The sequence below is a fragment of the Colobus angolensis genome, unplaced genomic scaffold, assembly GCF_000951035.1.
Source record: "Colobus angolensis palliatus isolate OR3802 unplaced genomic scaffold, Cang.pa_1.0 Scaffold22, whole genome shotgun sequence".
In the NCBI taxonomy this organism is placed as follows: Eukaryota; Metazoa; Chordata; class Mammalia; order Primates; family Cercopithecidae; genus Colobus; species Colobus angolensis.
The window spans coordinates 17,906-32,858 of record NW_012115377.1 but is presented as its reverse complement, the minus strand read 5'-3'; the positions used below and the strand labels follow the sequence as shown (position 1 = coordinate 32,858).

The 14,953-nt window shown below is 56.1% G+C and overlaps 1 protein-coding gene across 1 annotated transcript in view; it reads right to left on the bottom strand.

Moving 5' to 3' along the window:
* Nucleotides 1-14,947, bottom strand: part of CELF5 (CUGBP, Elav-like family member 5) — a 36,616-nt gene extending 21,669 nt beyond the window's left edge. Inside the window, exons 1-8 of the mRNA XM_011943429.1 lie at nt 14,936-14,947; nt 11,709-11,760; nt 9,692-9,820; nt 7,357-7,436; nt 4,128-4,274; nt 3,188-3,329; nt 2,958-3,104; nt 88-150 (exon numbers count right to left, since the gene is read on the bottom strand). Coding sequence (XP_011798819.1) covers nt 88-150; nt 2,958-3,104; nt 3,188-3,329; nt 4,128-4,274; nt 7,357-7,436; nt 9,692-9,820; nt 11,709-11,760 — 760 coding nt within the window. The 5' untranslated portion in view covers nt 14,936-14,947. The remainder of the gene's footprint in view (nt 1-87; nt 151-2,957; nt 3,105-3,187; nt 3,330-4,127; nt 4,275-7,356; nt 7,437-9,691; nt 9,821-11,708; nt 11,761-14,935) is intronic.
* Nucleotides 14,948-14,953: the final 6 nt, after the last annotated feature.

Genomic DNA, 14,953 nt, shown 5'->3' with positions numbered 1-14,953 from the left:
CAGGAGTGGGTGTGATCATGGCCTTTGCGGGGAGGGCTTGGGGGCGGGGCCAGGGCCCACAGCGCGGGCACGCGGGCTGCCTCCTACCTGTGTACTGCTGGACTCCGGAGAAGGCAGGATGCAGTGTCTCGGCCACAGTCGGGCTCTGAGCTGCGGGCAGACAGATGGGCTGAGTAGGGCGGGGGCAGCAGAAGTCTTCCATCCACCCCCGATCCTTAACAGCCGGAAGGACAGCAACAAACACCCCGCCCAGCTTCACCTCAGTGCTAAACCCTCTGTAGGACCAGGAAGCTGAGGCCGAGGAATGTGAAGCCACTTGCACAGGGCCACTCAGAGAGCAAATGGCAGAAGCTGTACTGGAATCCGGGTTTCTCGGACTTCAGAGAGAGTTCACCATCGCCCCCACCTCCCTCTCCCCGTCCCGACCCCTTTGCCTCCCAAGAGGACCCTTCACTCCTCTCCCTGGATTCTCCAGGACTTCAGCCTCCACCTCAGATCACCACCTGCCCCCATCCCCCGCCCCGTCTCCCTCTCCACATGAGTCTGCTCACCAGACACCCTTGGCTCCCCCATCCAGCTGTAGCCTTCCTGCTACCGCTAGGGAAAGGGGTAAGGGGAGGGAAGAGGTTGTCCAGGCCACCAAAGCTGATGATTCTGGGGAAAAATTCAACCAAAAAATTCTGCTCGAATGGACAGTGTGCTAGAGGGCAGGGGATAGTGGTGACTGTGACTCCAAATGCGTAGCAGGAAGGATTTCACTTCGTGGGCAAGAAGCAGTTCTGTATCTTCATTGTGGGAGATACACAAGTCTGTATCTGTGACAAAATGGCAATTAACCACCCCTGCACACACACACATACACGTGCACAGAGTGCATGCAAAAAGTCGTGAAATCAGCTGGGTGCAGTGGCTCAGGCTTGTGATCCCAACACTTTGGGAGGCCGAGGCAGGAGGATCGCTTGAGCCCAGGAGTTTGAGACTAGCCTGGGCAACATAGCAAGACCCTCATTTCTCAAAAAAAAAAAAAAAATCAAGGCCAGGCATGATGGCTCATGGCTACAATCCCAGCACTTTGGGAGGCCAAGGCAGGCAGATCACGAAGTCAGGAGATCAAGACCATCCTGGCTAACACGGTGAAACCCCATCTCTACTAAAAATACAAAAAATTAGCTAGGCGTGGTGGCGGACGCCTGTAGTCCCAGCTACGTGGGAGGCTGAGGCAGGAGAATGGTGTGAACCCAGAGGCAGAGCTTGCAGTGAGCGGAGATCATGCCACTGCACTCCAGCCTGGGTGACAGAGTGAGACTCTGTTGCTAAATAAATAAATGGTGAATTTGAATATGGTCTGAAGTTGAATTAATTGTATGGCGCCAGTGTTAGTTTCCTGGATTTGACAGTGTCCTATGATTAGATAAGCTGTTGGCATCAGGGAAGCTATGTGAAGGGTACCTTGGACTGCACTGTGGTATTTTGGTAACTCCCTGTGACCCTCCAATCATTTCAAAATAAAATGTTAAGGCCAGTCACAGTGGCTCACACCTATAATCCCAGCACTTTGGGAGGCCAAGGTGGGTAGATTGCTTGAGCCCAGGAATTTGAGACCTGCCTGGGCAACATAGCAAGATCCGGTCTGTACAAAAATTTTAAAATTAGCTGAGTGTGATGGTGCATGCTTGTAGTCCCAGCTACAAGGAAGGCTGAGGTGGGAGGATTGCTTAAGTCCCGGAGATGGAGGCTGCAGTGAGCTGTGATGATGCCACTGCACTCCAGCCTGAGCGACATAGTGAGACACTGTCTTTAAAACTAAACAAATAAAAATAATTTAAAACTAAAGGCCGGGCGCGGTGGCTCAAGCCTGTAATCCCAGCACTTCGGGAGGCCGAGACGGGCGGATCACGAGGTCAGGAGATCGAGACCATCCTGGCTAACACGGTGAAACCCCGTCTCTACTAAAAAATACAAAAAACTAGCCGGGCGAGGTGGCGGGCGCCTGTAGTCCCAGCTACTCGGGAGGCTGAGGCAGGAGAATGGCGTAAGCCTGGGAGGCGGAGCTTGCAGTGAGCTGCGATCCGGCCACTGCACTCCAGCCTGGGCGACAGAGCCAGACTCCGTCTCAAAAAAAAAAAAAAAAACTAAAAAGTTAGAAACAAATTATCTTACATGGTGGAAAGACAGATAACTTACTTCACATAAATTAGATGTTGGAAGATGTCTGCCCTAAAATTGTATGTGTAGCATAGAGAAAGGAAGGACCGGTGCTTCATGAAAGCAGGTGCAGCCCACATAAGTGGATCATTCACTCTGCATTGAATGAATAAATGAATGAATCCAGGCATTGATATCTCTCCAAATAAGACAGATGAATAATTAAGATGTATGGGCTGGGAGCAGTGGGTGGATCACCTGAGGTCAGGAGTTCGAGACCAGCCAGGCCAACATGGTTAAAACCCGTCTCTACTAAAAATGCAAAAATTAGCCGGGCGTGGTGGCATGCGCTTATAATCCCAGCTACTTGGGAGGCTGAGGCAGGAGAATCACTTGAACCTGGGAAGCGGGGGTTACAGTCAGCCAAGACTGTGAGACTGCACTGCAGCCTGGGCGACGGAGTGAGACCCTGTGTGAAGGCTTTTGCACACGGATTAAATTGTCGATGCAACCTCATGAGGCTACTGATGTTATCCGCCCCATTTCCCAGATGAGCAAACTGAGGCTCAGGGACATAAAGAGCCCATCCAGGGTCACTGAACTGGAATTTAAGCCCAGAAACATCCAGATGCACCGTTTTAATGTGTTGCTGCCCTGCCATGGCCTCCCTTCCTGTGTTCACAGCTCTTATCTGCTCAGCCAAGACACCCTTTTTCCTGCCCTTCTGTTCCCTGGGCACGTGACGTAGGGACTCATACTTGTTCCAGAAACACCATCTCTACTCCCCGCCAGTCTCCTAGGCCCCAAGTTACCTGGGTAGGGCACAAGGCCATTGGCATAGACGGTTTCCAGGGCGGGGTGCCCACCTGGAAAGGGCACAACACCTGCAAAGCCATTGGTGATGGGAGCCACGAGGCCAGGCACGGCGGTGGTGCCCAGCAGCGGGGGTGAGTGCAGCCCTGCAGAGTGGAAGAGGGTCATGGGGAGGCCAGTCTGGCTCTGGCCCAACCCACCCATCCTTGGGCGCCTGGAGGAGGCTCACCAGAGGCAGGAGCGATGGGTGTGGCAGGCAGCCCATTGAGGCTAACGGCGCCTATCTGCTGGATGTGACAGGGTGAGAAGGCCACGCCGGGACTCAGGTAGCTGCCCGAGGTGGACAGGACTGTTGTCTGCTGTTGCATGAGCTGGGGGTGAAGAGATGTCACAGTTGGGGTGACATCTCCCCTGAGATCATGGCTTCTGAGTGGAGGTTTGGTCCCCCGGTTACTAGTGAGGAGGTCAGGTTTGGTATCTTGGCTCAGGCTGAGATCAGAATTGGAGCTCAACCCGGGATCAAGGCTCAGCCTGGGAGCAGGGATCAGTTAGGAAGTGAGGGTCGGGCTGAGATCAGGGCTCAATCTAGTCAGGAGTTGGGACTCAGCCTGGGATCAAGGCTCCGTCTAGGATCTGGGCTCAGTTAAGAAGTGAGGCTCTGCCTGGGACCAAGGCTCAGTCTAGGATAAAGGCTGTTAGGAAGTGAGACTCAGACTGAGATCAAGGCTCCATCTAGGATGAGGGTTTAGCTGGAAATTGAGGCTCAGCCTGGGATCAGGGTTCAGTCAGGAGCTGGGGCTCAACTTGGGATCAAGTCTCAGCCAGGGTGGAGCTCGGTCAGGTCAGGTCTCAGTTTGGGGTCAGTCTGGATTTGGAGGTTCAGCCAGAATTGGGCCTAATTTAGATGTGGGGCATAGCCAGGTTCTGGGGCTCGGTCCAAGACTGGGTGTTAATGTGAGATTAGGGCTCAGTGTTCTGGATTCAGGAGCTCGGTCTGAGCTTAGTCTCAATTTGGAGTTGGGGTTCAGCCACGCCAGGAGAGGACCCTGAGTCAGGGAGATGGAGGGAGAGGCGGAAGATGGGCCAAGAGGCAGGAGCCCCCGACAGAGAGTAGACGGAGATGGAGAGAGACAGAGCCGGACCCCCGAAGCCGCCCCTGGATCACTCACAGCCTGGGCGTAGGCACTGTAGGGGCTGAAGGGCAGTGTGAGGGACGGCGTCAGGATGCCCAGCTGGCCCACCATCTGCTGCATGCGTCTGAGCGTCCGCTCCTTGTCCGTGTCGGCGAACTTGACCACCAGGCTGGAGGAGGCTCCCTGCAGGGGCAGCGGTGAGCAGGGAGGGAAACGGGCTGGGAGGTAGCCAGGACTCTGGGGTCCCTGGATTCATGTTAGCTCAGGCCCCCTGGGTGAGGGGCATAATGCCAGTGGCTGTCAGCCATGTCCACGGGCCCCTAGCCCCAGGAGCCAGGGCCACAGTGAGGACCGCGTGGAGATCGGCATCCTGGACCCAGCAGTATCTGCACAGGTGCAGCGCCCAGGTCTAGGGGGGCTGTGATGGGGCACAGGTGGGGGCCCTGACTGTCAGCCACACACTCAAAACAGATGGAGAATCCCGCCGCTGGAGAAGAACAGGGAGGCACAGATGGAGACACCTATAACTTCAGCTCACCTGAGAACAGGCGAGAAGCCAGTTTCCGAAGGAAAACGGCGAGCTCGGGTGGGCACACCTGAAACTCCAGTCTCCAGAGAGGAACAACTGGGGCACAGACGGGTGACCCTCCACCTCCCACCCACACCTGAGAAGAGGTGAGACTCCAGCCACACGAGAGGAACGACGCAGTACAAGTAGATGATCCCGACTCTGTTCCCCGTTCCCCGGAGCTAGCAGGGAGTTCTAGCAGGGAGTTCAAGGGAGTTCAGCCCTGGATTTTTTTTTGAGACTAGTTTCGCTCTTGTTGCCCAGGCTGGAGTGCAATGGCGCGATCTCTGCTCACTGCAACCTCCGCCTCCCAGGTTCAAGTGATTCTCCTGCCTCAGCCTCTCGAGTAGCCGGGATTACAGGCATGTGCCACCACGCCCAGCTAAGTTTTTTTATTTTTAGTAGAGACGGGGTTTCACTATGTTGGCCAGGCTGGTCTCGAACTCCTGACCTCAAGTGATCCACCTGCCTTGGCCTCCCAAAGTGCTGGGATTACAGGCATGAGCCACCACACCCAGCTCCAGCCCTGGATTTTTGTGCCTTGTGCAGGCAGATGAACCTGTCACCCACCCACCCAGTGGACAGCGGACAGTAGCCACTGGTGGGGACAGGGGGCCCTGCTTTGCTGAAGCACAGACAGAAACCCATGTGACTGCTATCCCACCCCATGGCTGTCCAGGTGCCACAGGGCTGGGCTGAAATCCACCAACAGGCAGCCCTGGGCAGTCGAAGCAGCGGTGAGCAAGGGAGTGTCTGTCTGTGCAGTCAGGACGCTGCAACAGGTCCTGTTATCAGTGTCAAGAGAAGCCCGGTGGCCGGGCACGGTGGCTCATGCCTGTAATCCCAGCACTTTGGGAGGCCAAGGTGGGTGGATCACCTGAGGGCAGGAGTTCCAGACCAGCCTGACCAACATGGTGAAACCCTGTCTCTACTACAAATACAAAAATTAGCCGGGCGCGGTGGCACATGCCTGTAATCGCAGCTACTTGGGAGGCTGAGGCAGGAGAATCACTTGAACCCAGGAGGTGGAGGTTTCAGTGAGCCAAGATCGCACCACTGCACTCCAACCTGGGTGACAGAGCGAGACTCCATCTCAAGAAAAAAAAAAAAAAAAAAAGAGAGAGAGGCCTGGGGTCAGGGGCCCAGGAGGCCATTCCCACTCCCCAGAAACCAGCTCACACCCCAACTTTCAGGCTGAAGAAGGAAAATATTTTTCCCTTCGACCAGCTCCTCCCTGATGAGCTGGCTCCCAGCAGGATGCACCCTGTAGCCTCCCTGTCTTCACTCACATGCCCCCTTTGATAGAGAACTCACTCCTCCAGACGCCTACCAGCCCTGTCCTGGGACATCTCTGAGCTGGGGAACACTTGCCCTTGTGCTGAGCTAAGCCCCTCCCCTGGGTTTTGAGAGCTGAGGGAGGAGGCTTTTTCCTCTCAGGCCCCATCTTCCTTGTAGCAGATTTGGAGACGAGTATGCAGGGACAATGGCTCCTGGGGACTCCTTCCTCAGGGGAAGGGCCGTCCCCAATGCCTCCTTGGTCCTCCCCACCCTCTCACTGCTGCAGACCCTGGGACCTGTCCCCAGTCCCCATCCCTCCCTCAACCAGTGAGTCAACATGCCCCCCATCCATTCTCACCCTACTGTCTGTTTTCTGATCAGCCGTCCTCCCTGTCCACTAGGCCCCAGCTCAGGCCTCTTCCTCCCTCAGCTGGACCTTGGCCCAGCCTCCTCCCTGGCCTCCCAGCCTCCAGTCTTGCACCCTGCCCATCCTCTACATTGGCCCCAAAGGGATATTTGCAACCGACCTGGCCCATCTCCTCTCTTGCTCGAAACCATCTGTGACTCCCCACTGCCGCAGGAGAAAGTCCAGGCTTCTCACCCTCACATTGCGGCCCCATCTTCTATGGCTCCTCTGGGCTACCTGTTGCTACCTTGCAGCCTTTCTTCTTGTTAGGGCCTCTCCTGGCCTCAGCAAATCCAGCCCAGGTGTCATCCCCTCTAGAACATCCTTACATGTACACATATACACACTCACACACTCACAACCTATATTCAGACCTGCATACACTCACACACGTACACAATCACCCACAATACTGACTCACACTCAGGCACACACACACACACAACTGCCCGCAAATGCACCTGCAGATGCACACACATGTGCTTCCTCCCCCATGGTCCAGGCATACACACATGCTCACACACACAGAAACACACACGTGTGCTCACATACACACATGCACATGCACCAGTATCTCTACACTAGCACCCAATGGCACACTTCTCCATACATATTTACACACAACCCTGGTGCACACAGCACTTACATAACACTCGCCTGGTAGTAATGACACAGTCAAACACACACTCACACACACGCATGCATGCATTCTCAGGCACACTCACACCCAAACATGCACACTCACCAACACATACACACTTGTAATACATCCATGTGTGTGCTTGGATAAGCTTCGCTTGCATACTCACCTCCACATCTGCACACACTCACACGCATATACCCACTCCAGGGACCACAGCCAGGGACTGTGCCTCTTTCTCCACCTGTGCCCCCTCTGAAGGGCAGCCGGGGCTACTGGGTGACAGCAACAGTAGGAATATGGCCTGTTTCATCCCTGTCCCCTCACCCCTTTCCCATGCCCACCCCCATGGCCAAGGGCAGCTCCAACTCACCGGCATGGTCTGGCTCCCATGCAAGGCGTGGATGGCCGCCTGCGCCTCCGTGTGGGAGGAGAACTTCACGAAAGCACAGCCTGCTCCAAGAGAAGAGGGTGATGGGGTCACAGGACTGGCTGAGTGGGGGCCACAGAAGAGGGGACAGAGAGACCTACACGGCCAGTGTCAGACACATGCAGCCAGAGAGAGTTGATAACAGAGAGACAGTCAGCCATTTGCTCAGACGGACAGCTGGACAATCAGCCAGATCAAGGGTCAGAATGGAGGAGAATCACACAGACAGACAGCCACAGAGTTAGACAAAGAGCCGGTCACCCACACAGCCAGTCAGCCCGCCATTTCTTCATTCAGTCCAGCAGAAAGTCAGTCAGCCATCTAGGTAGCGGGTTAGACGGTCAGTCACAGAGTTTGTGAAGCACACAACCAGATGGATGGTTCAAGGCTGGGAACCATCAGGGAGGAGGTCCCATCCATCAGAACAAATGACAGGGACCAAGGTCCAGATAATTACGATCAGATATGTGGAGTTAAACTGACAGACCGCTGGACGCACTGTCCTATGGGCAGAGTCCACAGAGACATGTGCAGGTCCAGACAGACCCTTCTGACCAGAGCCAGACAGATGGAAATTATCAACCGCCAGACCTGAGCGGACCCAGACAGAGCCACACAAGCAGACAGACCACCACCAGAGACCACCAGACACAGGCTAATGCAGACAGACAGTCACATACACAGAGACCACCAGACACAGGCGAATGCATACACAGTCCCACGGACAAAGTCCATAGAACAGACAGAGGTCACTGGACCTGGCTCCAGACTGGTAGATTACTATGGAAGGGCCAACCATATTGTAGGGGGAGGGGTGGAATGTTCTGGAATTACATAGTGGTGATGGTTACACAGCTTTATGAATAGAAAAAAAAAGCACTTCACTGTACATTTTAAAAGGGTGAATATGGTGGGATGTGAAAGACATCTCAATTTTTTTTTTTTTTTTGGAGTTGGAGTCTCACTCCATTGCCCAGGCCAGAGTGCAGTGGCGTGATCTCAGCTCACTGCAACCTCTGCCTCCGGGGTTCAAGCAGTTCTCTGCCTCAGCCTCCCAAGTAACTGGGATTACAGGCGCCTGCCACCATGCCCAGCTAATTTTTGTATTTTTTTGTAGAGACGGGTTGCACCATCTTGGCCAGGCTGGTCTTGAACTCCTGACCTCGTGATCCACCCACCTCAGCCTCCCCAAGTGCTGGGATTACAGGTGTGAGCCACAGCGCCCAGCCCTCAGTTTTAAAAATGAAGAACTAGGCAATGGTCTGAAACCATCGGACACATTCAGTTCTAGTAAGGTAAGAAAGACCAGAGTGGAGTCGGTCCCAGGTGATGAGCTCTGTGGACAGAGACCGACAGACACCATCATTTAGACTCTCAGGCAGGAAGATAGCCAGACAAGCAGACACAACCAGAGACCACCAGTCAGTCATATGGACAAATCATACAGACAGAACCAGGAGGAAACAGTTCTATGAACAGTCAGGTGGAGGAATCTGAGACCACAGGGCACAGGTAACTCTGTCCGGGGAGAAGCCCCGCCCCTCCCCCAGGCCGCACCCCAACACAAGGCCACGCCCCTGCATCCCTACTCACAGGCAGCCCCTGGAGAAGCCTTGCCCTTCCTCAAGACCCCGCCCCATCTCAAGGCCACGCCTCTGCATCTCCGCCCACCCCACCGCAGCCCCTCCCCTCTTCAGGGCCCGTCCCCAGAGCCAGCATGCAGAGAGAGCATGCCGGTAGGATCAAGCGGGAACAGTCTGCGCTCCACACCACCCCTGTGAACCAGCCCCTCCCCACGAGCCCCAGCCTCCTATGGGCCTGGCCCCGCCCCACCTGGCCAGCCCCACCCCCTACATGCTCAGCCCCGACCCTTCACAGGGCCCCTCCCCCTGGAGCCAGTCCTTCCTAACCCTATGTATTTCACCCCTCCCTGCAGCCCCTCCCCTACCCAAGACCTCACCCTTGCAGCCTCACCCACAGACTTCACCTCTGGAGAAGCCTGGGGCCTCTCCAGGGCTACATCCTCAGAGCCAGCTCCTCCCCACCCTGCAACCCCAGCCCCTCCCCAGGTCCCGCCCCTACAATTCCTCTCCTCTCCAAGGCCCCGCCCCTGCAGCCTCACCCACAGACTCCACCCCTGGAGAAGTCCCGCCCCTCCCCAGGGTCCCGCCCCAGAGCCAGCTCCTCCCCATGCTGCAGGCCCCACCCTCCCCACAGACCCCGCCCCCAGATCTAGCCCCGCCCCTCTCGCAGTCCCGACCGGGCACCCGCCAGTCACCTTTGCTGCTGCCGTCGGGCCCCCGGAGCACGGTGCACTCGTCAATGACCCCGAAGGGCTGGAACAGCCGCAGCACGTCCTCCTCCGACTGCTGCTTGTTCAGCATCCCCACGAACAGCTTCCGGTCCCCTGTGGGCGGCGACACCCACCTCAGCCGAGTCCCCGGCCTCCGGGAGGGCCTCCGGGATTCCTCCCTCCCTCCAGCAGAGTGGAGGCGGCAGGGCAGGAAGACGCGGCGCCCGAGCCCTGCCGGCTCCGGTTCCGCGCGTGCGAGGGAGGACCCAACCGCGCCCTTTCCCTGCCCCGGATCTCTCCACCCTGCCACGGGCCCTGCACGGTCCCATCTCCAGGCGTTTGCCCAGGCGGCGCCCCCGCCTGAAATGCCCTCCCTGCAGTCTTCTGGGGTCTCTGCTCCACTGCTCCCCCTCCAGGCGGAGATGACCTTTCCCTCTGGTGCACTCAGAGAGCCCGCACCGAGTACTAGGAGTAGGAGCTGCCTCGCCGGGCCTGGGTCCCGTCTGTCTTTCTGTCTGCCCCCCGGACCTGCCAGGCGGAGGTAGGCACTGATGATCCCCGCACTTTCATGGTGCCCAGCAGAGGCCCCTGCCCAACTTTGTCGGGATCAAGAGGGGCCAGGCAGTCACCATTTGTGGGATAGAGTGAGGGTTCACGTGCTCATAGGACCAGGGGCCTTGGCAGGCTGGACCCCCTGACGGGTGGGGCTGGGCTGGGCCAGCCTCTTCTGTATGAGCTCTGCCCCCTTGGGTAATTGCATGCTCCCTGGTAATGGGGAACGCGGTGGCTTCATCTCCCAGGGACGGTGAGCTGGGTTACTATGGAAACCGCTCTCGGCAGCTGTCACTCATGGGGTTGGGAGGGAGAGAGAGAAACCAGCAGAGAGACTGAGAATCAGGGAGAGAGAGAGACAGATCAGAGAGAGCACGCGCGAGAGAGACTGTGTGAGACGGAGAGAGAATAAGAGGGATGAAGAGACAGAGAAGATACAAAGGAGAAAGAGATACAGAGGGAGATGGAGAGAGAGACAGAGAAATAGAGACAAAGATGGAGACATACAGACCCTACCTCGCTACTCCCTGTCCCACGCTGGCAGCCAGGGTGGAGAGTGTGAAAGGGGCTCCCATCCCAGAGGGCCTTTAGTGGGCTCCTACATATACCTAGGCGTCCTAACACTCCTGCCCCACACCTCCACTCAACCAAGTCTGGCTGCCCTCTTTCAGTCTCTGCTTGAGATGGAGAGGAAATATACAAATTTCCAAGAATGACTAACTTTGGGTCCCATGGGAACAGCCGAGTATGCCCCCGCCATGGGCACGCCCTGACACCAAGGTCCAGCCCCACACAAACACCACTGGCCCCAGCCTGCATGTCTGCCCACATGCCCAGCCTAGAACAGTCACGCACATATGTGCAAACACACCCATGCACCAGCCGGGCACACGCACATACACACAGGCAGGAAGGCATCCCCACCACACACCACACATGTGTGCTTATGTGCACCAGCTGCAGAAACACAAATGCACAAGTGCATGTACTCACACACATCTGCACACAGGCATGCCAGGTGTGCACACTCATACACACACATTTAAGCATGCACAAACACACAAACACATTTGCACACAGAGACCCCAGAGAGCAATCCACAGCCCTTCAGGCCCCCATCGTCTGTGTCTGAAGCCCCCCAATTATGGTACCCTGGAGGGAGTGGGGTATTTGAAACTCAGGGGAAGGCAGCTGGACCTGGCTAGACCCCGCATCCTCCCTTGGGACTATGGACATGGCCCCTTCTGCTTTCTGGAACCTGCCTCTTCCCCCCACCAAGGGGTGTGTGAGCAGGCATGCGACTGCTGCATGCTTTGGGGCAGGGAGGCCAGTCCCAGATCCACAGGCCTTGGCCACTGCCCCTTTTGGGGGAGAGAGGAAGGAAGAGATTTTCCTTCTTCTCCCATTCCTCCACCAACCCCCCGCCAGGCAGCCACGGAGAGATGACAACTACCTCCACGGCTTTCGCTGTCCGCAGGCTTCACCTGGATTGGCCGCGCCATCTGCAGAGAGAGGGGGAAGGGAAAAGTCAAGCTCAGCAGTGGGGCTGTGGTGGGCGGGGGTTTTGCCTGAGCTCTGTGGGACAGCCCTGCCCACCTCCCACCACCAGCCCTCAGCACCCCACCACCCTACTAACACCCCAGTCAAAGCAAATGACACACGGTCCCGCCTACAGCAGAAACTGTGTGGCGAACTCTTAGCCCTCAAAACCCAACAATATCCCTTCCTCCAGGAAGCCTCCTTGCTTCCCCAAATGTGATAGGCCCAGTTCCTCCAGTCCATTTATATGACGTGACTTTGCAGTTCCTACCATCAAGAACTGGAGTCTATTTTCCCACTCCTGGCACCTGAACTTGGCCAAGTGACTTGCTGTGACCCATAGAATGTGGTGGAAGTTAAGTTGTGGGAATTCTGAGCCTAGGCCTCAAGAGACCTTGCAGCTTCCACTCTTGGAACCCTGAGACTGCCAGGTGGATAAGCCCAGGAGGAGGAGGGGCCTCATGGAGACAGAGGCCTCTCTGACAGTCAGCACATGGGAGTGAGGCCACCCTGACCCAGCTAAGCCCAGTCAAGTCTCAGCTGACTGCAGCTGCTTGAGTGACCCCAAGAGAACCAACAGAAGAACCATCGAGCTGAGCCTAGACCAAGCTTTGCAGAATCAAGAACAAATACAAAGACTGGAGTAGTTTGTTACTCAGCAGTGCTGACTGATACACCAAAGTAGCTACATTTAGCCATATCTCCCAGGAGCTTCGGGTGGGGTCATGCCAGGAGCTTTGGGTAGGGACATACCCGAGTGGACCAGCCTGCCATCTGGATTCATTGTTCTAGAAACTTTTGTCCTACACCCCAGGTATTGAAAATGATATTTAATGAAACAAAAAATTCTCCCTTGCACCAACTCTCACAACATACCAAGTCCTAGGTATGAGCTATTTTGGATATTTGAGAACAGGCTCCAGGGATGTGAGAACTGGGGAGGCATTTGCATCTCCACTGGTCCTGGGACACAATCCTTCTCCCAACCTGATGTCTGTGGCAAACCCCTACTCAACCTTCAAAACCCATCTTAAAAGCCCCCATGCTGGGACTCTTCCCACTCTTTTGGGCTCCTTCCTCCCTCTCCCTCAGGCCGGAAGTGTCTATGTCTTGCTCTGTCTCTCTCCAGACAGGGGACTACGGCATCTCCCCACATGGGTAAGGACACATGGAGGAACTAGAGAAACATGCTGAACAGAACGGGCCAGAAGGAAGTAGCCAACTTCCACCAACAGAGAAAGGCGTCTGGAATGGGAATGAGTGCTACTCTCAGACCTTTTTCCAAGTCAGAAAAACTTGAAATAGATCCCCATATCCCCTGAGCCCTATGGGTTCCAGAGTGCTCTTTCTAATCTTCTGACTTTTGAGTTTCAGCAGAGAATGCACTTGAAAAAGTGCCAGGTTTTCTTTTCTTTTTTTTTTTTTTTTTTTTTGAGATGGAATCTCACTCTGTCACCAGGCTGGAGTGCAGTGACACGATCTTGGCTCACTGCAGCCTCCGCCTTCCGGGTTCAAGCAATTCTCCTACCTCAGTCTCCCGAGTAGCTGGGACTACAGGCACGTGCTGCCACGCCCAGCCAATTTTTTATTTTTTATTTTTTTTTTATTTTTAGTAGAGATGGGAATTCATCATGTTGGCCAGGATGGTCTTGATCTGCTGACTTTGTGATCTGCCTGCCTGAGCCTCCCAAAGTGCTGGGATTACAGGGGTGAGCCACCGTGCCTGGTCAAATGCCAGGTTTTCTAATCACAGCATAGCTCCCCAACAAGCTTCAGAGACAGGTGTAATTTTCACCCCATTCTACAGATGTCAACATTGAGATTTCTGTTATTTGTCTAAGACAGAAGTTATTAGTGTAAGGTCATGGTGAGTGGGTGAGAGTTTCTGGACTGCAGATTCAGTGATCTGTCCACCCACTCCCATACATAAGGCCTCCTCCCCATCTTTGGACCCCCAAAGTCTCCCCACTGAGCTCTGTCCCTTGTGATCTGACCCCTTCTCTAAGATCCATCCCAGCTCCATGCCCACTCTTCCACTCTGAGCAACCCCTCATTTTACACTCCCTTCCTCAGCGACCCCTCTGGATTTCCCCCTCCCACCCGCCCCCCAGCTTCCCTCTTCTCTCTGAGCCCCTCCTGCTTCAGAGGCCCTTCCTCATCTCTGGGTCCCCTCCCCTCTCTAAGACCCTCTCCCATTCTGACACCCTCCTTCCTGAATGTATGTCTAGGGCACATATGCTTTCCTCAATTTCAACTCAGCCTTTGGGGCCCCAGAACCCGAGAGGCCCCTGCCTCCCTGATCCTGTACCCCCAATCCTCCCAGCCCAACCTTCCTACTGCCCAGCCACATCCTCAGAGGGACCCTGACCACCTGGAAGAGGAAAACTTCCATGCTCTTCCCCCACCCAGCTAGCTGGACCCCTTTCCCACCCCACGTGCCCCATGCATACACACCAGGGCCCTTTCCACCTGGGTACCACACCCTGCTAGGCTGGAGGCAGGAAGGGAGATGGTTTCAACCAGATGGGACCAGCTTCTGGGCTGGGAGGGGGGTGCCAGGGGAGGTGGAGAGAGATGGGGGGGGCACCTGCAGGAGCTCCAGACTCCTGCTCCCCCCACCCCTCCCACCCCACCTCCGTTGGCCCTCACCTCCTCCCCCCTCCCAGCACCTTGGGCAGATGAGGATGGGGTTGCCATGGCAACGCTGATTCACCACACGGAAGCTGGCAATTGTTGTTGCCATGGAAACTGCCTCTTAGGGGCGAGCCCAGCTCCTGCCTTGCACAAAAGAGATATTTAAATATAATCTTCTGGAGATGGACGAGGGAGGGAAGGAGGGGTGGCCGCAGGGAGATAAGCTGCCCCCATCACCGAACCCTCCACCCCCACCTCGTTCTGGGGTTGGGGGGCTGGTATAGCTGCTCCCCATCTCCCCCACCCACCACAGAGCCTGGGACCTTCCACCTCCTACTGGGAGGTCCCTTCCCCCTCGCTGGGTCAGCTCGGCGGCCGGGGAGAGGGGGTCCTAGTCTGGTCCAGAGAAGCCAGCTGAGTAGCCCCCTCCTGTCCAGGCCTCCACTCTAAAGCCGAGCTCCGCGGCCCGGCAGTCCCCCCACCGCGGCCCGACGCCCGCCTTACCCACCGGCCTGGAGACGC